The 22,523-nt window shown below is 49.9% G+C and overlaps 1 protein-coding gene across 1 annotated transcript in view; it reads right to left on the bottom strand.

Annotated features, from left to right (window-relative positions):
* Positions 1–18,346: 18,346 nt before the first annotated feature.
* Positions 18,347–22,523, bottom strand: part of TG (thyroglobulin) — a 245,642-nt gene continuing 241,465 nt past the window's right edge. The window contains exons 46-48 of the mRNA XM_025993474.2: positions 21,107–21,241; positions 19,403–19,593; positions 18,347–18,561 (exon numbers count right to left, since the gene is read on the bottom strand). Coding sequence (XP_025849259.2) covers positions 18,461–18,561; positions 19,403–19,593; positions 21,107–21,241 — 427 coding nt within the window. The 3' untranslated portion in view covers positions 18,347–18,460. The remainder of the gene's footprint in view (positions 18,562–19,402; positions 19,594–21,106; positions 21,242–22,523) is intronic.

Consider the following 22,523-nt stretch of genomic DNA (forward strand, 5'->3'; position numbering starts at 1 on the left):
TTGGAATAGCTTCCTACAGCTGCTTTTTAGTTTTTATCCCTCTTCCCTATAAAGTTTTTCTCCACATAAAACCAGAGAAATTCTTTTATAATGTGAGCTGGATTATGTCACTCTGCTCAGAATCTTCTAATGCCTTCCCAACCTGTAAAAAGGAAAAATCCAGTCTTTACATTGGCCTCTAAGAGTGACTGGGACCCTGGCCTCAGATCAAAAATCTCATCTCCTCCCTGTCTCTCCCCTGAGGAGTTTACCTCAGCTGCTCCTCCCCATCATCCAAGTACCCTCATTTCAGGGACTTTGCACATGCTGCTCCCTTTGCCTGGGAGTTCTCTGGCCCGCTCCTTCACCTCCTTCAACACTTTGCTCAAATACTGTCTCACAGTGAGGTCTACCTTAAGCATCTCATTTCAAATTGCGATGTCATCCCATCTTACCTCCTCTCCCTTCTGCTGTTCTATTCTTCATAGCACTTACAACCATTTACTACACTGAAAAATGTTTGTATTCATTTTATTTGTTGTCCATTTTCAACCCGCTGACCCCCAATAGAATGTGACCCCGCGCAGACTTCACTTTTTGCCCATTTTGATCGTTGAGATTGATCAGATCAATTGAAAGAGTTCATGGTATGATAGCAGATGTAGGAAAACAAACACACAGCAAAAACAGGATGCAAAGTAGATGTAAAGAATTTGCATAATTATGTAACTTTACATATACCCACTCAGGAGACAGAAGACCAGAAGAAAATACCTCAAAATATTTATGATTGTTATTTCTGGGATTCCTGAAGAGATTATGGATGACTTTCAATTTTTTTTTAAATTTATACAATTTTTTTACATTTAAAATGGTTTCCATAATGAATCCATGTGACTTGGGAACTAAAAAAGCAATGAACATTTTAAAAGAAAAAAAAATGGAAAAAAAATTGGGCCCTCAGTAAAATGTGGTTGTTTTCTCAAGCTGACTCTTTTCAACCCTGATTCATTATCTCAGGCCAGAATGTTTCTTTTTCTTTTTCTTTTTTTTTTTTTTACAACTTATTTATTTTAGCGAGTGAGAATGTGAGCAGGGATGGAGAGGGGAGAGAAGGGGCAGATGGAGAGAGAGAGAGAGAGAGAGAGAGAAGTAGACTCCTCACTGAGTGCAGAGCCTGACACAGTTCTTGATCCCAGGACCCAGGGGTGATGACCTGAGCTGAAATCAAGAGTCAGGTGCTTAACTGACTGAGCCACCCAGGCGCCCCTTAGGAGACACAGAGAGAGGCAGAGACACAGGCAGAGGGAGAAGCATGCTCCCTGCGGGGAGCCCAATGCGGGACTCGATCCCAAGACCCTGGGATCAGGACCTGAGCCGAAGGCAGATGCTCAACCACTGAGCCACCCAGGGGCCCCAAGGAAGAATGGGCCTGGTCACATTTTAATTTTTGTGTCAGAAAGTTCACCCTTGGGCGGCCCAGGTGGCTCAGCGGTTTAGCGCCGCCTTCAGCCCAGGGTGTGATCCTGGAGACCCGGGATCGAGTCCCACGTTGGGCTCCCTGCATGGAGCCTGCTTCTCCCTCTGCCTGTGTCTCTGTCTTTCTCTCTCTCTGCCTCTCTCATGAGTAAATAAATAAAATCTTAAAAAAAAAGTTCACCCTCTTATTTGCAAATATACATCTGTCTTGTCTTCTCCAAAGCCCATAGTCCAACTATGTATCAGGGTAGCAGCTTCTATATTTTGAAGCAAAGTCTTCTCCAGTAACTTCCTATAAATTGGCTGTAATACCGTTAGGGATTAAAATGTAGAGCAGCCAAAAATAACATGTAGGGTGTACTCCAAATCAAATGACTGATCACTTTCTTTTCTTACAACAGCCAAAGGATGGCGGGTACGGCCAGCGAGCTCTGTCTCACGCCTTGAGCAAAACTTGCCCTGCCACTGCTTTCCTGAGACTCCGACACCCAAAGACCAAGCCCTGGAGGAGAACCTTTACGTCCGGCGGGTGTCCTTAGGGGACATATGGGTACATGAACCAGATGTACAACCCCCACCAACACCTTGAGCCTCAGATGTCACCTGAGAGGAGCGGCGGAAGCATCTCCTGACTGTTCACTCCAGAGACATGGCACGTGGACTTGTAGTGACTCAATTTGTTAAGAGATGGCCAACCTGTGTTTTCTGTTCCCTGACAAAACCTGGGGGGTAGGGGGATCCCTGGGTGGCGCAGCAGTTTAGCGCCTGCCTTTGGCTCAGGGCGCGATCCTGGAGACCCGAGATCGAATCCCACATCGGGCTCCCGGTGCATGGAGCCTGCTTCTTTCTCCGCCTGTGTCTCTGCCTCTCTCTCTCTCTCTGTGACTATCATAAAAAAAAAAAAAAACCTGGGGGGCTCAACACAGACTTTAAAGTAAAGAAGATGTGGTCTATGTACACAATGGACTATTACTCAGCCATTAGAAACAACAATCCACTTGTTTCAATGTGGTTGGAACTGGAGGGTATGATGCTGAGTGAAGTAAGTCAATCGGAGAAGGACAATCATCATATGGTTTCACTCATATGTAGAATATAAGAAATAGTGAAAGGGATCATAGGCAAAAGGAGAGAAAATGAGTGGGAAAAAATCAGAGAGGGTGACAAACCAGGAGAGACACCTAACTTTGGGAAATGAACAAGGGGTGGTGGAAGGGGAGGTGAGTGGGGAGGATGGGTGACTGGGTGACGGGCACTGAGGGGGGTACTGGAGGGAATGAGCACTGGGTGTTATGCTATATGTTGGCAAATCGAACTCCAATAAAAAAATAAAAAATAAAAATAAAAATAAAAACGAAGTGACATTTTGTTCATCCGCTCTGGTGGCAGTGCAATTTGTAATCCACCGAATTAATCACCGGAGGTCTCTTCAGGTGGTAATGAGCTTCCCGTCTGCGGGCTTCTTGAGCGAGAGTGACACAACCAGAAAGCAGTCACATCTGTGTTCTCTGGGCGCAGCTTTGCTTTCATGAGGCAGCGTCTTCCGGGGCCACGTGGAGGTCCCTGCACCATGGCCCTGGTCACTCCACAGGGCATCTTTTGAACCAGGCAGCAAATGGGCTTTATGCAGAAATCGAGGACAGATAAGGAAAGGAGAGATTAGATAGTGGAAGAGCAGAGGGCCTAGGAGAGGGGATCTGGGGAGATAAGAGGGCTGTGTGGTTTCTCCTGGGCTCTGCTCATGATCTGCTGATTCCTGGGATCTCGGGCGGGGAGGTGGAGGGGTTTGGGCCTACAGGCAGAAACAGGCAAGGTGGCTCACCTGGAAGAAATGGCTAGTCTGGCGGCCAGGTGCTCTTTGGGTGTCTTAAGGGCAGCAGAGGCAGGCAGGTGCGGGTGGGTGGTGGGTGGGAGGGGTTCCCCCGTGGGAGGGGTTCCACCCAGGGGAGAATATTTAACAACAGGCAGGGCAGGAGCACCGACCAGTCGGCAGATGCTGCCCCCTGGCATGCGTGCTGCCTATAAATGCCAGCACTGTGCTGTCCACACATTCCAGCCACCTGCAGGCTGTGCCAGGAAGGCTGGGTGTGAATGTACCAGGCCGGCCTGTCCTGCTGGTGAACGGTGAACCTACTCCACAAATATTCCCAGGCTCGGCCCCCTGCCCACCCACCTGGAGTCTCACGCAGAGTGAGGGAAGGTTCTGGAAGGGGGGGAGTGTCTGGGGCGCACATCTGTGGTATGAGAAAGAATGTTTGCATGGGTTCTGTTGGACACAGTGTCAGTGCTCCCTTCTCAGCAGAGACGATGTTGAGTCATGCGGCTGTGGCTCTGGGATGGCAGGTCCCCCCAGGGAGTGCCAGTGGCAGAGGAAGGAAGGGATGGCACAGTAGACCTGGTCACTTGGACCTGGGACTTGGAAGGGCCTCCAGGCACTCCCGGGAAGAGCAGGGCAGCTGTAGTTGGGGAAACGTTGAACTCAATTCTGCAGAAACAGCAGAGGGGGTGGGCTCTGGGAGAGAGGACGGGTAGGGGGGAAGGCGTTGAGGTGACACAGATGATAAGGCCTTTCATGCAGACCCTCTGAACTCTTGGGAAGGAGCATGGGTCCTCAGGGGCCCCACCTGAAGGCAGGGGTGAGTGGGTCGGACAGAGCGTGAGGGCCTGGTCGTCATGAGCAGCAAGCCCGCAGGCTTTCAGAATGAGTCAGGGATTGGCTGCCGACAGCGATATTTTCCACCCCAGACCATATGGGCTGGTTCTGAGCCTCAGAGGAAACCACTTGGCAAGAAGCAGCCTGAGAAATCTCAAATCATATACAAATTTCTCCCCGTCCCACACCCCACTCGACCTCCGGCTCTAGCATATGCAAGCACCACACCTCACCTCCAGGACCAGCACATGCGTGCTCACGTGTGCATGCCTACCCCACCTCCAGCCCCGGCACATGTGTGCACATGCATGTGCATGCACCCCACCTCCAGCCCCAGCCTCAGTACATGTGTGCTCACATGTGCACACACACACACACACACACACACACCCCTTCTAGCCCCAGCATACTATTTATTTTCCCCACGCACATGAACAGAGTGTTTTCTCACTCATCCACACTATGCTAGTGTGGAAGGAAGAAGTCACCCAAACCAGAGCCAGTGGGGGACCCCACTGGACAAGGCAGTTTGCATTCACAGTATGGCTGGGAGGGGCAGCGTGCGAACCCGCTGAAGTGCTTGCTAAGGAACTCCTGTAACTGCAAAGCCTCTAAAATGTCTTAAGGTGGCCAAAGACAGGAAAGACAGAAAGGATGGTGTCACCAGAGATGGCGGGTGGCTCCTGCCTTAGAAAGATGCCATAGGGGGCCTTTTGTGACTAAGAGAACAAGCTTCTCCCCTTCTCCCTGCCCCAGGGCCTCAGGACAGGAGCACAGGCTGGCTATAGATGGAGATGACTTAGCTGGCAACATAAGAGGAATTTCAGAGGTTTTCTGATGGGCAGAGAGAGAATCCAGACTCTAGAAGAACAAAGGCGACAGAAAGCCTTCTCACTAGGCCTGCTACTCACCCCCGAGCAGGGGCCAGCACGGCAAGGGCATAAGCCAGGATTCCACAGATAAACCAGCAGAGAGGGAGGTTCTGAGGGAGAGGAGAGGCCAGAGGCCCCACTGCCAGGGGGCAGGCAGGCTCTGCAGGGAAGGGCCCGGGAGGCAGGTGGAAGGGAGAAGGAACCCATCAGTGACAAGAGAGGAGAGCCTTGCAGACCAAGGAGGACACCCTATGAGCCAAGGCTGGGAGACGTGACCCCACCTGACCCGAGGGCTTGGTTGACCTCCTAGAGCAGCAGCTCCACAAGCCTGTTCTTTCCTGACCTTCCCCGCAAGCTCCTGATAGGATGGACAAGTCCACGGATGGTTCAGTGGCCTGTGGTCCCCACTGTCTTCTCCAATGTTCCTGGCAGGGTTGAGTTGGGGGTTGCTTAGCCTAGAAGAAAGTCTGCATCTTTAAAACTTGGACTAGGAATCAAGGAGGAAAACTATGACTCCCACAAACACGTGCCCAGCCAGGGAGTTAGGGATCTGCAGTGATCAGGAGAGAACTGGCTTGAGCCAGCAGGGACAAGCCATCTGGGGACGTGGTGTCCGAGACGATGGCATCAGCTTGGTTCCTGGCGGGCACAGTGGAGGGGCTGAAACCCACCTCTTGTCTGTCCCCAAACCATGAACTGACAGGCGCCTCCCCAGACAGAGATGCTCTATATGGCCCCACAAAGGTTCCAAGAACCCAAGCCTGGAGTGAGGAGCTCTGTGTTTCGATCCCACCATGGCTGCTAGTAGGTTCTGCTCCAACCACATCCAGAGAACAGGTTCTCTTTCCCCACGGTCTCATGAAGCAAGACATGATGCGGTTGTTCAGAGGAGGAACACCGTGATGAAAAGTGCCCTGGAGCTGCTGGTTAGGTAAATGGGTCACCGGAGGCCTCCAGGAACTGGCTCGGTGACCATTCATCTATTCTGAGCCTGAGTTTCTCCTGTGAAATGCAGGTGACAATCTGCCCTCCAGCCTCCTCACCAGATTTGTTGTGAGGATCAGTCAAGTTACACACATCCATGGATGCTGAACACTCATGACATGATAGTATTAAGTGGAAAAGTTGAGCGTGGAAGTCTGGAACCCACCTGGCCACCAACAGAACATATATGCCAAGCTATTTGGTAGAGCCATGTGACATGGTCCCCAGGTCCCCGCCAGCCCTGCCAGGAGGCCCTGGTAGCAATGTGACCCAGCCACTGTTGACTTGCTGGGGGTCCCTTCCCCTCTCCAAGCCTCAACTTCCACCCAGAAAATGGCAGATGGAGACAGGATGAGTCTAAATGTCCCTTCAAGCTCTGATGCTCCGGAGGCCTGTGGTTCCGGATGGCATCTCTGTGACAGGACCGTTTGCGACTCTCGGAGTATCTCAGTCCTCAGTGAGGAGGCCAAAGTGGCGCTAAGGAATGTCCAGCAGAGTAGAATATGGTAAAGTTGCATCCTGGCTGCATTAGCATCTAAGTCTTTAACTCTATGCCCTGGACCATAATGGTATGGTACAAATTTAAAAAAAATTTTTTTTTTTAAATCGAGTGTCTCTAAATGGAAGCCATCTACTTCTCTTTTGGGATCAACCCAAGAAACAGAGACCTGATCCCACGTCAGAGAAAATGCTGACCGTTAGACTTACTAGGGCACACTCTATACCACAACCCTCCCTTGTGGGCGTCACTGGAGATTTTGACTGTACATGATTTTTACTCAAGAGCCTAACGTCCCTCCAACAATGCAAGATAGTGGGGTAATACTAAAACCAGTGCCAGCACTAGATTTAGTACTAGTGTAATGTGCCAGGATTAGAAATTCCTTAGAATAGGGGGCACCGGGGTGGCTCAGTCACTTAAGCATCTGCCTTCGGCTCAGGTCATGATCTCAGGGTCCGGGGATCAAGCCCTGTGTCGGGCTCCCCACCCTCCGTGGGGAATCTGCTTGTTCCTCTGCCTCTGCCCCTACTCATGTTCTCTCTCTCTCTGTGTCTCTCTCAAATAAATAAATATCTTTAAAAAAATTATTTAGAATAACAAATGAGACACTAAATATCCACATTTGATTAAAGTGTTTTTTAGAAAGTGCATGCAAAATAATATGTAATATATGGGATTTTATCATTTAGATGTGCGTTATGGGGGCACCTGGGTGGTTCAGTCATTGAGCGACCGCCTTCGGCTCAGGTTGTGATCCTGGGGTCCCGGGATCGAGTCCCGCGTCAGGCTCCCTGCAGGGAACCTGCTTCTCCCTCTGTTTGTGTCTCTGCCCCTCTCTCTGTGTCTCTCATGAATAAATAAATAAAATCTTTAATAAAACAAAATAAGTAAACGTGCATTATGTTATAGGAATATGTTTCTAAAAGCACAAAGTGGAAGGTTATACTCCAAATGTCACAAAGGACTCTCTGGGTATTGGGGTTGGGGTAATTTCATTTCTCTCCCTTTAGCCGGTCTGCTTTTAGTAATGATTTTCATGCCTCTGTAATCAGTCGTAAGGTCTCTAATTGATCCAAGAAGCAGCTGGGAAAGAATCCCCAGAGGGTTTCCAGCAGTGGCTGGCAGTGGAGGCCCATGTGACCCTGCTCGCTCGCTGCTAACACATGTTGGAGCTATTTGGGGCCTGTGATGTCACCCGGCAGGCCAGACCATGGCTGTGGTTATGATGTCATCTGCTGTCTGGCTGGGCGGCTCTGTGGCCGGTGAAGTCACTGGGGATACAGAGTCCCTGGAGGCCGCCTTGTCCCCTACACAGGGAGCCCATCTCCTCTGGACTCAGCCCACAGGAATGTGGCCAGATAGCCCAACCAGTGCTAGCCCTGCAAAAGCGGAAGCTGGCTGGGCCTGGGGGCACGAGGAGATATTTGCAGCCTTCAGCTCATGTCCTCCAGTCCTGCCCAGCCTGCTCCCCCACTGCCACCCCACTGCTGAGAGCGCCCGTACCGTAACTGTACCTACTGGACTCTGCAGGAGCTTTTCAAGTTCAAGTCCGACTATCTTCGGCCACCCCTGGCACGCTGACCGCTAAATTTGCCTCATGGTGGGCCCTCGGCCTGATGGCAGCTCCCCACTGCCCCTGCATGGTTAACATCCACTCACCCTTCAAAGAGCTGGCCTGCCAGTCCCTCCCTGGCACTGCACACAGGCAGTGTGGTGGGACACCTGCGGCTGGACTCCCAAGTCACTCTTCCAGATCCAGATCCCTCTTCCCGGGTGTGGCCCCGGGCGGGGTGTCTCAGGCCTCTGGATTTGGGTGGAAGGGATTATTCATTCCTCATTTCATGTGAGAAGGGAATGAGGAATTCTCTGAGCAGCACAGGAAGATGCCTGACGGGGTTGGCCTCCATCAGGGTTATTATACATGACGAAGAACCGTCCCTGCCCTTGTGTCTCACAGAAGTCTCCTTCCAGACATTTCTGAACACCTGGAAACGCACATAATCCTGCTAAGTTCACTTCCCCATCAGTAAGAGTGGGGTAGCCATAATTCTTCCATCTGCACAGATATCTAATTTGAAAACTGGAGATAAACTCAGAAGGAAACATTCTGGTCTCCCTTGGAGCCCAGACACTCTGGAGATCTTTAAAGAGGAAGTCACCGGCCCAGCTGACTGTGTTTACTACGTCTCTGTCTTAACCATCATGCACCCAAATCTTTGACCCAGTCTCAGTCCCTGTGAGCAAGAAGAGGGGCAAGGAAGGAAAATGACAGCTTTTATGTTTATTTTTGCCCCGTACATGGGCATGACCAACTTGAGATATTGTGGTTCAAGATGGAAGAAGCAACAAGCTCTCTCTCCAGTAAAGTTTTCTCCACCTGCTCCCTATAGCCCCACCACTCCTCCCATGACCATCAAATCGATGTAAGGTGTTACACAGTTGTGAGGAGATGTCTGCAGTGGGAAGGGATGCAGGGCACGAGTAAAAAGACAGGGCTTATGGAATCTGGGGGGAAATCTTGACTTCGTTTGGAATATTATTAGATTCCCATTGCATGGGATAGTCCCAAAGGAATTCCCCCAAGATGTTCCCAGCTAAAATTTATTGGTTTTAAATTACCCTGCCTGGCACCCTAGGGGCCAAGGCCTCATGGGTCATGGGCCTAGGAAGCCATACAGTGAGAGATCTTGAAGGTTGGCATGACATTTAGAGAAGAGAAGAATGTGAGAACCACAAGCATGGTGCCTGGCTCTCAGTAAACACCCACAAATGGTGGTAATGGTGACACTTCCGGTGTGCTTGGTAAACGTATATATGAGCCAAAGGGCTTGATGGTTCAGACTTCATAATCTGGAGGCTCTGTGTGTTGGTTGCTTATTGCTAGCGTGACGAGTTGGCTGAAAGCAACACAAATGTATTCCATCACAGATTCTGTGGGTCAGGACTGAGGTCCCATTTCCTTGCTGGCTGTCAGCTCAGGGTCACCTTTAGCTCCTAGAAGCTGCTGTCTGGTCCTTGTAACCCCCACATCGTGGAGTCAGCAACAGCATGATGAATCCTTCTTCTGTTTGGAATCTCCATACCCTCCCTTTCAGCCACATCTCTTCTGCCTCGGGCCAGAGAAGGTGCTCCACTTTTAAGGGACCATGTGATGAGATTGGGCCCTCAAGAAGACACTCCAGAAATCTTCTCATATTAAAGACCCTGACTGTAATCTTACCTGCAAAGTCCCTTCTATCATGTGACAGCTTGTCCACAGGTTCTAGGCAGGTACCAGGGCAGAGACATCTTTATGAGGCCATTATACTGTCTACCACACTCCATGGCGAATTCTGTCCCATGATGCAAATGCCATTAATGATTCTGAAAGACTCCAAGCTGGAGAAATCTGAACTCTCCTTCATTCTTTAAAAAAAAGGCCTTCCTTGAGTGCTCGTTGTGTGCCAAGAACTTCCTAAGAACCTGGGATACATACTGGAAAATGATACGCTAAGAGAAAAGAGAAGGAGGAGGAAGAAAAAGAGAAACTGCTTTTGTTGCACATCTCCTATGTGTCAGGTGCACTTCCTGCATCTTCTCTAACGTTCAAGGGCAGCCCACCGAACAGATGCTAAAACTGGGGGCCGGGGGTCTGATCACGTGCCCAAGATCATCCAATTCATTCACTGCACAGTCAAGACACACACCCTCTCTCCCCTCTGTGCCTCCTGGTTTGAGACACCCAAGACACCTCCAGCCCACAGAGGGGAACAGAACACCCTTGGGGACCAAGCCACCAGGGGTCACTGCCCTCTTCCACCAGGAGGTGAGGGACCCCTGGGTGGGGGTTCCTGAGGCAGCTGGAGGGGTCGCTGGCTGACCTGCAGTCCCTGACCTGGATGCCGAGGCTTCTTCTGCAGAAGCCAGTGGAACTGTGATGACTGGGGTGGCGGGGGGTGGTGGGCAGGGGAAGCTCTGGGCTCTGAAGTCTCCTCCGGCCGAATTTACATGCTCTTGGTTGTCCAGGTGCACTCCTTCCTCTTTTTAATGACATGGTGTATTTACAGCTCATCCCCACAGGGTAATGAGCTGTAGGCTTCAGTCTGCAGACTTGTAGAGAACTGGGAAGAAATTAGTGCTTCATATATGCTGCTGAGCAAAGCAAGAAGGGCCCTGACAGAGAACCAGAAACCTCTAAGTAAAAAGCGCTGCCTCCCAAGAGAAACTCACCTCCCGTCCTGGAATTGCTCTTAATTATGACAATTCACCTCTTGGACGGTTACAGTGTGCCGGATGCTGTCCTGGCCATCGTTGGGTGTTTATTTATTTACTCCTCACAGCATCCTGGGGAGGTGGGGATATAGCCCTTGCTTCCTAACTCGGGAGGTGCTCAGAGACATGAAGGTGCTCAGAGATGTGAAGTAGCATGGGCCAGGACACCGCGCTGGCCAGCCTAGGTTCAAAGGCAGGTGTGGCCTCTCCCAACTTGCAGCCAAGTCCCTCCCACCGGCCATGCTCAGAGGCCAGCAGTGCCTCCAAGCCCTTCCATGATTTTGTTGTGGCCACAGCAACTCTGCAGTTGCATGTTTTCTTCTCCTGTTTTCCAGGTAATCAAACCAAGCTTCAGAAAGGCCAAGAGTTGGGAGGGACACCAGAAGGAGGAAGAAACGGTGGCTTGGGAACCTGAGGCCGAGCTCCGGCATTTCCGCGCTGTGTCATCTCACCCTGATTCATATTGCCCTGGGACCACACAGGTCGGGACACCTGCACTGCTGTGTGAGGTCACACGGACTTGCCACCTAATGGAACGGATCTGGGACTCCCAGGTCTCTGCTCTGTCTGTGGTGCATGGGGGTGGCAAGGTCCTCTTATTTGTCCTTGTTTGCTATTTCTTCTACCCGGAACTCCGTGCCCCCAGGTCTCCCATGACCATCTCCAGCTGATCAATCAGACACACACAGATGTCATCTCCTCCTGAAAGGGATCAGAGTGCCCCTTCTTTCCCTCACCTGCAGCCCGGCATACAACTGGATTCAAGAATGTTCATGACAGCTGGGTGAGGGCTGGGGAGGAAGGTGGCAAAAGTCATTCAGAGGGAGGGAAGACCTCATGAGCCCCAGTTTAAATAAGAAGGAAAAAGGGATATGAAGGGACCCCAGGGTCATGGTGGAAAGGACCAGCAAAGGCCTTAGGTAGACACCAGGCCCCATTTCCCCTTACAAAGGAGACTCTGGCCCAGGCCAGCCGGCACTTTGGGAGAGATGCCTGAGGGTCATGGCCCCAAGTCTGCTGGTTAGATCCCTTGTCTCTTTCCTCATTGTGACCATCGCTCACTTTCCAACATGGAATGGCCCAGAATGTTTGTCTCCCATGGGCACAGTCGGGATGGGGTACCCCGGGCACAGCAGTGGACTTGGTAGTCTTGCTCTGGGGGCAGAACGCAGAGCACCTGGTTGGTTGCAGGCAGGTCCACAGAAAGAAAGGAGAGTGAGCAGGGCCCCAGGAACCCCAGAAGGACGGGGACTGATGGACAGGAACTCAGAAGGGACCTAGCTCCCCCTTCCCCGCCCAGCAAGTGGGGGTGGCCTGGGTATGACCACGGCAGCTCCTGAACATGTGGAGGCTTTTCAGTCTTTATCATACCCTCGGAGCTCCTGTAAGATGCTGGAAACAAGTGTTATTTTCTCTTGTGCAGTAGGGTGGGGGTGGGGGGGCCTAGAATGCCATCTCCACATGACTAAGCTTTCTTTCTTTTTTTTTTAATATTTATTTTTTTATTCATGAGAGATAAACACACACACACACACACAGAGGCAGAGACATAGGCAGAGGGAAAAGCAGGCTTCTCGCAGGGAGCCCGATGCGGGACTCGATCCCGGATCTCAGGATCACGCCTGAGCCTAAGGCAGACGCTCAACCACTGAGCCACCCAAGTGTCCCCGGATGCCTAAGCTTTCTATGTCATGTTTAGTTTTATTGTCCTTTGTACACAGCTCCGGTCACCTTGTGGAGAACACTCTGGTTTGACTTAGGTGCTCCTCATATGGCTCCCGAAACATCTGCTTTGCCCTCACCACTGCACTTAGTCCACTGCACTGTGACCAGCTTCTTACTTGTTGGAGCAGGATCACTCATCTTTGTACTTTTACCACCAAGTCGAGGGCCTGGCCTGAAGTGGGGAATGAGCTGGATGAAATCTATATTGGCAGAGAAAACATCTAATTATTGTTCATCAAATTCTAATTATGCAGGGCCTTCATTTCTCTTGCCCCATAGGTATTTCACAGCAAAGTGAGGAGAGTGATGAGTTGTCCAGATTTTCCAGCCAGAGCTAATGCCCAGATTGGTCAAGGGGTTTGTTCTGGGTCATTCAGTTGGTGAGTGGCTGAGTCAGAACTCAAACTTCTGTCTGATTCCAAAAACCAAATACTTGAAAACCTCTATCTCGGAAACCTTAAGGCCGTGATTCCCAAACCTGGCTGAGATTGACCATGGGTGGTGTAAAAACACACATGTTCTCCAAGAGAGGGTGGCAGCATAGAGTTCAAGGGGAAAAGAGGGTGAGAAGGAAGGGAGGGAGAAAGAAAGCAATTATAAATGCTAGATGAAATGAGAAGCTTCACCATAATATTATGGTCTAAACAGAAATTTCTCTAGACTGCAGCATGATCTTAAGCAACTGGTTAAGTATCATACAAGAGAATCTATTTGCTCTTAAGGGTAGACACATGGCTGTGCAAGTGACCTGAGGTTACGTCATGAACCAAGAGAAGAGAGAGTGTGATCCTAGCACACTGCTTGGCCAGTGACATATAAATAAAGTCTTAATATGGTAAATGAAGTTAATAGGTCTTCAGTTGTCAGAATTACCCTATAAAACAAAGCATGGAAGGCTCAGGTGAGGTTGCAGGACAAAGTAAACCCAAGGACAAGGACAGTGAAAACAAAAAGGAAAAGAAGAGGAGGTTTAGGGATGCCAACAGACTCATCAGCCAGAAATTGTTGGGACATTGATGGAATAAGAAAAATACATTAAGAATTATAAAAGTAGGGGCACCTGGGTGGCTCAGTTCATCAAGACTCTGACTTTTGATTTCAGCTCAGGTTGTGATTTCAGAGTCGTGAGATCAAGGCCTGTTTGGGCTTCATGCTGGACATAGAGCCTACTTTAGATCCTCTCTCTCCCCCTCCCTTGTCTCCTTGCCCACCTCATTCACTGTTTCTCAAAAGAAAAAGAAGAGGAAGAAGACAAAGACAAAGATGAAGAAGGAGGAAAAGGAGGAGGAGGAGGAAGAGGAAGAAGAAGAAGGGAGGAGGGAGGAAGGGGAAGAGGAGAAGAATTACAAAAGTAACCAAAAAAAGGAAATAAGAATTATGCTGTCATCTTGCTTTTGGAGATATGTGTGAAGAATCTGAGTGGGATTAAGTGGGCAAAACCCTCATCTATGTCAGCAGGGAATCAACAGGTCCGGTGTGAAGTTGATAAATCCCAGAAATAGGTAAACTCACACTGTCTGAAGTCATGGGGATGACCGGCAGAGGGGATGATGGCAGATGGAGGTTACGAGAGGTAATTCCTTAGATCCAGGTGTTGTTTATTTGAAAATATAGTTTAACAAACCCTGCCCTAGACCTCTTCATTCTGAAAAGATTGGCATCTCTGATTCCAAAACTGGGAATCTCACATTTTTCACGTGGTCACTCCTGCTTGGAACCACTGCCTGAGGGTCTTAGACGGTCTGAGAGGAGTTGTCCTTGTCTTCTGAGCTCCAGCAGGGACCGTGGGGGACGCTGAGCTCTGGCCACTCAGTGGTGTCTGTGTAGGGCCCTGGGAGGCGGAGGCCCTTGCAGGCTGATGTTATAATTTCCCTTTGAAAAATTCATTGGCCTCCTTCTTTGTCCTTCAGGGTGGCTTCCAGTTCAAGAGGAAGCTGATTCAGATTAATGACTGGGTTTAAGGCAAATTTTTTCACTTCCTTTCTTAATTCCTCTTTTAGCTAATCCTTAAGGTCACTCTGGTTCCCACTGTGAGGTGCTGCCCTGTTCACCTCCTGACTTCTCAGTGACCCTGACTTTGGTGCTGGGTGTCCTGTGCCCTTTCTGATCTTTGCCGAAGGAAAAAGAGTTTGTGATGTCTCCTGGCTGCCCTGGTGCCCATCAGGCTGGCCTGTCCCATCTGCGCATGGACAAGGACTTCCAGGGGAATCTCTGTGGTGCAGGAGAGAGTGGTGGTGTGGGAACCTGGGGCCACCCTTCTTTTTTTTTTTTTTTTAAGATTTTATTTATTTATTCATGAGAAACAGAGAGAGAGGCAGAGACATAGGCAGAGGGAGAAGCAGGCTCTCCACAGGGAGCCTGATGCGGGACTTGATCCCTGGACCCCAGGATTACATCCTAAGCTGAAGGAAGATGCTCAATGCTGAGCTACCCAAGTGTTCCTAGGGGCCATCTGAAACCAGTCCTGGCAGGGGCTGGCAGGGGCTGGCTGTGGGAGCCTGGCGTGCCCTTCTCCCTGGCTCACTTCTTCATAAGGATATGCACTCAGGCCCCCTTCAGCTCAAACAGTTTAACTATGGTGTGTTGCCTCTTTGGTCACTCTTTTCTGTGAGCTGTTCCAGGCAGGGGCACAGACAGCCTGGCCTTTGGGTCCCCCCAGGTTGCCCATCTATAGCTTTCTTGTGCCTTGAAAGGACTGTTAACTATATGGCTTGTGAACACCGCCTCACTGTTTCTGTTCACATACATTAGCACCCTTCATCAGCAGTGCAGATTTGCAAAGTAGGCATTATTATTATTATAACAGGATGTTAAAATGGGATGTTTTCTAGCTCAATCTTCAAAGGCTGAGAACAAATAGCAGGTGCCATCTGGTACTAGACCTAGGTGTAGTGCAGAGCTGACAAAGGGGGTGACCCAACCTGATTCCACCAACATTAGACCATCATCCACTCCAGCCATGTTAAAGAATGTGGATGATCCATTTTTAGGGCTCCTGGTGTTGGATTGGGGATTTTGATATTGGTCTGGAGCAGATGTTTTATTATTAGGAAAATGATGAGGTTTGATCCAGGGGTAGGACACACTATGCCTATGAATAAGGATAACAATATATTAGTTTTCTATGGAGATTGTAACAAATTATCACTAATTTATGGGCTTAAAAATACACATATATTATCTCCCAGTTCTATAGGTCAGAAATCCAACAGAAAGCTCAGTGGGCTAAAATCAAGGTGTAGGAAGACTGCAATCCTTCTTAGAGGTTCGAGGGGAGAGTGCATTTCTTTGCTTTTTCCACCTTCTAGAGGCCACTCAATCCCCTCCTCCATATCCAGCACCAGCAGCGTTGGGCTGAGTCCTTCTCACACTGCATCTCTCCAGTCCCCGCACCTGCCTCCCTCCTCTACTTCCGAGGATCCACCTGGTGATTGTTACTACACTGTTGTTCATCGGACCCATGTGGGTAATCACAGATACTTTCCCCTATCCTAAGGTCAGCTCATTAGCAAGTTTAACTTCATCTTTGACCTACTGCCCCCTTTCAGTGTAGCCTCAGTTATTCACAGGTCCTAGGAATTGGGATATCATCTTTGGGGAGGGCCATTACTCTTCCTATAACAAACGGATACTAGGCCGAAATTAAAAAGCTTCCAGCATACCCCTTGCAAAGCATACTTCACCCAGTAAACTTAATGGAATGCATTATACAAGGAAGGAAAAGAAAGATCAGAGAAGAGCAGGATCCATTCTTAACTGTGCATTGGAATTCCCTGATGCCTGGTCCCCACCCACCCCCTCCAGGAGTCCGATCTAATTGATCTGGGATGTGGCATTGGTACTGCAATTTCGTGAAAGGATCCTGATGATTCTAGCCAATGGCCAAGGCTGGGAATCACTGAGCTAAAGGAATTAGTCCAAGTCATCCCACTACCATGAACACCTGGCAGAGCATGATACCATGCCCAGATCTATCTATTTCAAAGCCCCTGCTAAGGTGTGGTGGATGGAAACTCCTATGCTTCTACCCAGTAAGTGTCTCCCCATTCATCTCTGCTAACTGCACTCCAGCTTTGTTGGGACAACAATATGTCTAGGGAATATACTCTAGGGAATAAGTCATGTTTGTCTAATCAGATCATGGTGAGCCCATTCCCTATTGTCAGTGACTGGTCTAAAAGTAGGGACACAACACCTTTATGGTCAATGAGATGTAAAGGGAATTTTGCCCAGAATTTCTGGGAAAGAAATTTTTCCAAGAAAAGAAGGAGACACTTGAAGGGAAGGCCCTTTGTGCCATGTCTGGCTTGCTTCCAGCACGGATGCCATCAGGAGCAAAGTGATGTCTGGAACTGTGGCGGCCCTATTGTGTCAGCGAAGTGAGGCATCATCCATGTGCTGAAGATAGCAAAGAGGAGGGCCAGAAAGAGGTTGGGACCCTGAGTAATCCTAGGACCACCTCCCTCTTCCATTTAGGCACTTGAGTTGAGTGTTTGGTACTTGTACTGAATAATCTTGGTTGATCCTCTAAGCAGGTGAGAGGTTACCTGAGGTCTTCAGTGCTTACAGTAGGTTCTGCACAACACAGTGTGGCTGTAGACCCATCCGAAGTCCAGGAAGTGCAAGGAAATAGAGAAATCAGAAGACCTGAGTTAAACTCCAATTCTCCCCCTCCTTCCAGTATGAATAACAGCACATCACAAGCCTTTCTGAGACTGACCTTCCACATCTGCAAATGGGGGTGATGGTCCCAACATATGAACCATCCCTGAGTTTGGTCTGTGCTCAAATCAGGTGATGTGTGTAAACATATCTTCTGACATGCCTTATAAATGACAGACTGTTAATTGGCTCCATCTGCTTTTACTTTGGGTTCAGTGTGTGTGTGTGTGTGTGTGTGTGTGTGTGTGTGTGATTGAGGGAGAGAGTTTTAAACAGATTTGCCTTCATAAGTATGTCCCTTAAGGGAGTAAATGATCAAATCTGTTGCTCATCTGGGAACCCAAAGAAACCATAATTGGGATAATAATTCTATCTCCTTGCCCCAACTCCCTCTCTCACATTCAATCAAGTCCTATCAATTCTGCTTCAAAAGAATCCTTCAGGATCCCTGGGTGGCGCAGCAGTTTAGCGCCTGTCTTTGGCTCAGGGCGCGATCCTGGAGACCCAGGATCAAATCCCACATCGGGCTCCCGGTGCATGGAGTCTGCTTCTTCCTCTGCCTGTGTCTCTGCCTCTCTCTGTGTGTGACGATCATAAATAAATTTAAAAAACTAAAAAAAAAAAGAATCCTTCAAAAGAGGTTGGCCTTTGCCAACCTCTCCCCTCATCTCCTGGATTCAGACCTCATTGTCTTTCTTTGAATATCGCACCAGCCTCATTGGTCTCCCACCTCTATTCTGGAACCTTCACAAGAGGATCCTTTCTAACATGCAGGTGGTACTGTATCACTCTGGGGCCTTCCCTCAATGCATCCCCATTTCTTGTGTTACTGTTCACGTCTGTTCACCTGCCTTTCTCTCCAGCTAGAGGGCAGGATCTCTGCCTCCCTGGCAATCAGCATAGGGCCTGGTGTACACAGAATGTTCCATAGATGTTGATTGGAAGGAAACAGCAACCTGGGATTCAAGCCTCAGGAAGGTTATTAAGACATAGTTTGGTGTTGGGGTGCCTGGGTGGCTCAGTTGGTTGTGTCTGCCTTCAGCTCAGGTCATGATCCCAGAGTCCTGGGATGGAGCCCCACATTGGGCCCAATGCTTAGCACGGAGTCTGCTTGTCCCTCTCCCTCTGCCTCTGTGTTCTCTCTCTCTCTCAAATAAACAAATAAAATCATTTTTTAAAAAGAGATGTAGTTCATTGTTTCCCAAGGACTGTCTTGAATTTACAAATCTGAGTCACCAATGGTTTACTGCATGCACTTTATTGAAAATTAGTGGCTATTTTACAGAATAAGATGCCCTTGGTGGCAGGCTGAGATGGGGCTGGCAGGCTGGGCAGGAGGGTCTTAGGAGATGGTCACTTGCTGTAGCTCTTGGAGCCTGGCTCTCCTATCAGCCCGGAGTCAGCTGGCTCGTCGTCCTCTTCACTCTCTGCTGACAGCTCTTGTTTGGCTTCATCTGAAAGAGGAGGGGCAAGGCTCATCCAGGTGGGTCAGGACTCCTCCCTCATCTCTTCCCCTCTGGCCCTAAGAGACCCCAGCCTCTGAAGGACCTTCCCTGTGAATGCTCAACAGAGGGGCATTTCCAGAGGTCAGGCACCAGGTTCATCACCAGGCTCTCGGGGCATCATAAGGGTACAATAGGACTTGGGTTCAACAGAGAGCCACTTGGCCTTGGAGGCTAAATGCAGTGTTGAGGGTCTCAAAGATGTTGGGCAAGGTCACATGGCTGCTGAATGTTGCACTCCTGTCATTCTGAAAATCTTCAGCCCTGCCATTCACCTCCCTGGAAGCCTTCTCAGACCCTCCCTCCGCTGGGCTCCCACTGGCTTGGGCACAGACTTCCACTGGGCAGGGACAGCTGAGGGTCATTTGCTGGGTTACATCACTCACTTTCCCACTCTACCGGAAGCTTCTTAAGGGCATTGTATTATTCTGTATTCCCAGTGCCCTCAGTATGACTCAGTGCCTCTCCTTAACGCTTACTCTGTAGGAAGTGCTCGTAAAAGGTGATATTAGCCCACCTCTCCTGGCTAGACATCCCACTCCTGGGGCCCTGGGGTCCTCCTTGCCCCATGCCTCTCTCTCTCTCATTTTCCCCTCCGGGCGCCCCATCAGAATAGGAGGTCCCCAGACTGGGAGCTCTTCATGAAGAAGGGCCGTGTTGACAACTTTCCATGACTCAGTGGCTCCAGGACGTTCAGCCCAGGCCTGGAGCCACTGAGTTCATTAGATGCTACGGCCGAACTGCCCACCTGTCCACCTACTGCCTAGCCCCCCTGCCGCTCCTGCTTCCCCACCTGCCGCCGCCTTCAGAGACTGGATGTACTTGGCCCAGAAGGAGCAGTCAGCGCTTTTCAGGCCCTGGCGATTGGGGAGCAAGACACTGAACTCCTTGTAGCTCTCCCCGCCAGCGCGCGGGACGAAGTCAGGCCAGGGGGCTGCGAGCTCAGAGGCTTTCCTTGAGAACTCATGCGGGTAGTTGGGATTTCTGGGAAAACAAGAAGGAAACACCCATGAAAGAAACACGTCTTTCCTTTTATCACTTGGGATCACTTTCCACTTGGGCTTGGTGTCTAAGGTCGTCACGTATCTTTAGGCAGCCAAGCAGGGTTTGGACCTGCCCGATCTCATTTCCTGGGCTGTGTTCTAACCTGTCCCATTACACACCATTACAGGTGGAAAGGCCCGTTTCTGGAAGAGGAAAGACAGGAGGTCATGACTCAGAAGCATTCCTCAGGAGCACACGTTGCCCTTCTGGCTCTTTGAATGCTTATGAGGCCACCGTGTCCCCTTCTATCCTGGTAGCCTTTTATCAGCCAGTGCCTGGAGTGCCTTCATTTGTCCAAGGCCTGGGCAGGAAGGTGGGGCCCCGAGCCAGGCACACTGGCCTGACCCCTAAGCCATCTTCCCTATGAAGTGGATGCCATAACCTGTCACGCTCACGTGCCCCTCCACATCTGCCACCAGGCCCACCTCCCAACGCCCACCCCCCACCCTGACCTCCTGACATTCACCAAGCAAGGTACATTTCTCATCCCTTCCACCCAAGGGTGCCTTTGCTTATACCCTCCCCTCCTGGGCACCTTCTGCTTGGCACCTTGGGTCTGAATATCCTGTTGTCCTTCAGAGCCCCTGCTTCGATGTCACTTCCCCAGTGAAACATTTTCTAAATCTGAATGAAAAGAAATGTCTTTCCATGCAATTCCTACAACTAACTATATAAAGTTCTACTTTGCCCTGCTTTTATTTTTTTTAATTTTTGTTTTTTAAAGATTTTATTTATTTATTCATGAGAGACACGGAGAGAAGCAGAGACACAGGCAGAGGGAGAAGCCTCCTCCCCTGCGGGGAGCCTGATAAGGGACTCAATCCCAGGACCCCAGGATCATGATCTGAGCCAAAGGCAGATGCTCAACTGCTAAGCCACCCAGGTGTCCCTTTGTGCTGCTTTTAATTATGGTTGGATTTTATAATTCCGACTGTCAGTAGGTTACGGATGAAACATGATGACTTTTTCTTGAATGTTTTAACTGAATTCTATCCTCTAAGACCATGGTCTCAACTTGGGGTGATTGTGCTTCCTGGGGGGCATCTGGCACCATCTGAGACATTTTGTTCTTACACCTGGAGTGAGGTGCTACTGGCATCTAGTGGGTGGAGACCAGAGAAGCTGCTGAACAGCCAGGGATACACAGGACGCCCTCACCACAAAGACTTTCCTGCCCTCACGTCTGTAGCACTGAGGTTCAGGGAACCTGATCGAGAGCCAGCGAATGGGGCCGAATGAAGGGGTGTGTGGCAGGAGCCTGCCTTTGCCGAGCTGAATCTACACAGAGGTCACTTGGGCCAGAAGAGGGGGCTCAAGACAGGGAGACCGGTGGCAGGTGACCACAGCTTCTAAGAGGGGGATAGGGTGAGTCCATCAACACAACATGTGGCCTCTGCGTTCAGAGGGAGGGAGGCAGGCGTGAGGGTGGCAGCGGGCACACACGTCCACTCACCCAGATCGGACAAAGTTGGAAAAGAACTGCATGATTTTCAACGACAGGCTCTTCTCCTCCAGAGTAAACTGCCCCTCGTAGACAGGATAGAAGGGAAGCCCGAAGGCATATTGAACATCTGCCAGCAATTCCAGGCTGAGGAAACACGTGGAAATAAGAAGAAGCAAATGTTAAAGGAATAATAAACTTCTAGAAAAGCCAAACGAGCCCCGAACCCAATATTTCTTCCCCAAATGAAGACTTTTCTTTCTTTACGTTTAGGATGCTGGTTTAGGGCTTTGTTTGCTTCGTTGAGATTGGGTTTGCCCTTTAATCCAACGGCCCCCTTGGAGCAGATCCGAGACACATCTGTTGGTTGAGGTGTCCCCAGCGTGGAGCACTTAGCGTGGAGCACTTACCTCCCTGGAAACAATGCCCACAAGCAACTTTCCAGGAGAATGCTCTTTTGATTGCAACCATGATTCTTGCATTGTCGATGGAACATTGTCAAAATAGCCTGTGTTATGAGCCCTGCTCTGTGTTAGCCCTTGTTCCTACGACTTACACTCTCGCACCTGCTCAAGGGTGGCATTCATCCACATAGTCTGGTGCCCGGCTCATCATTGCTGGTCCATAAACACATGCTATGATTGAACTGAATAGCCGGTAAGCAGCAGGCAGGGGGGTTGGAAATGAGGACTTAGAGGCCAGACAAGTGGTTTGAGTGAACTGGGCTGGAGCTGGTACCAGGGGGACTAGCCCAGGAGTCCCACGGGCCATGGGGAGGAATGCTGGGAGTGTCACAGTGAAAAAGCTGGAAGGGACTTCACAAATGTGTAGTAAGGAATTTGACTTTTCCCAAACAGAAGCCTGGCCTTTGCACCCTGCAGCTAATACCTTTGTTTAGGGCAGAGGCTCAGCTCGTTGGATTTTCCATTAATGTGGTCACACTCTGGAGCCTTAGAGTGGAGGCTGATCAGGCCAAAAGGCCATGTGACTTAGGGTCACATGGTATCAGTGGGTCTGGAGACTGAGATTAGCCGCGGGGCGATCAATCAACTAATCAGTCATGCCTATGTAGCAGGGCGCTAATAAAACCTCTGACCACCAGGTGTGGGTGAGCCTCCCTGGCTGGTGCTACTCCGCATCTGCTATCACACTCCAGTGCCGACATAGTAACCCCTCCTGAGTCCACAGGGAATGGACTGGGGGGCTCTGCATTGAGAACTCTTTGGGGTCTCTGCTGTGCCACTCTTCCTTTGTCTGGTCTTAATCCACATCCTTTTCTTGTATAACTTTAACCGTGACTATAGCAGCTTTCACTGAGGTCTGTGAGTCTTTCTAGAGGGTGGTCAAGCCTGAGGATGGTTTGGGGAAACCCCTGAATTTGCACTTGCTGTCAGAAGTGAGCGGGGTCTAGTGTGGAGACTGCACTCTC

This window comes from Vulpes vulpes, chromosome 13 (genome assembly GCF_048418805.1).
Source record: "Vulpes vulpes isolate BD-2025 chromosome 13, VulVul3, whole genome shotgun sequence".
In the NCBI taxonomy this organism is placed as follows: Eukaryota; Metazoa; Chordata; class Mammalia; order Carnivora; family Canidae; genus Vulpes; species Vulpes vulpes.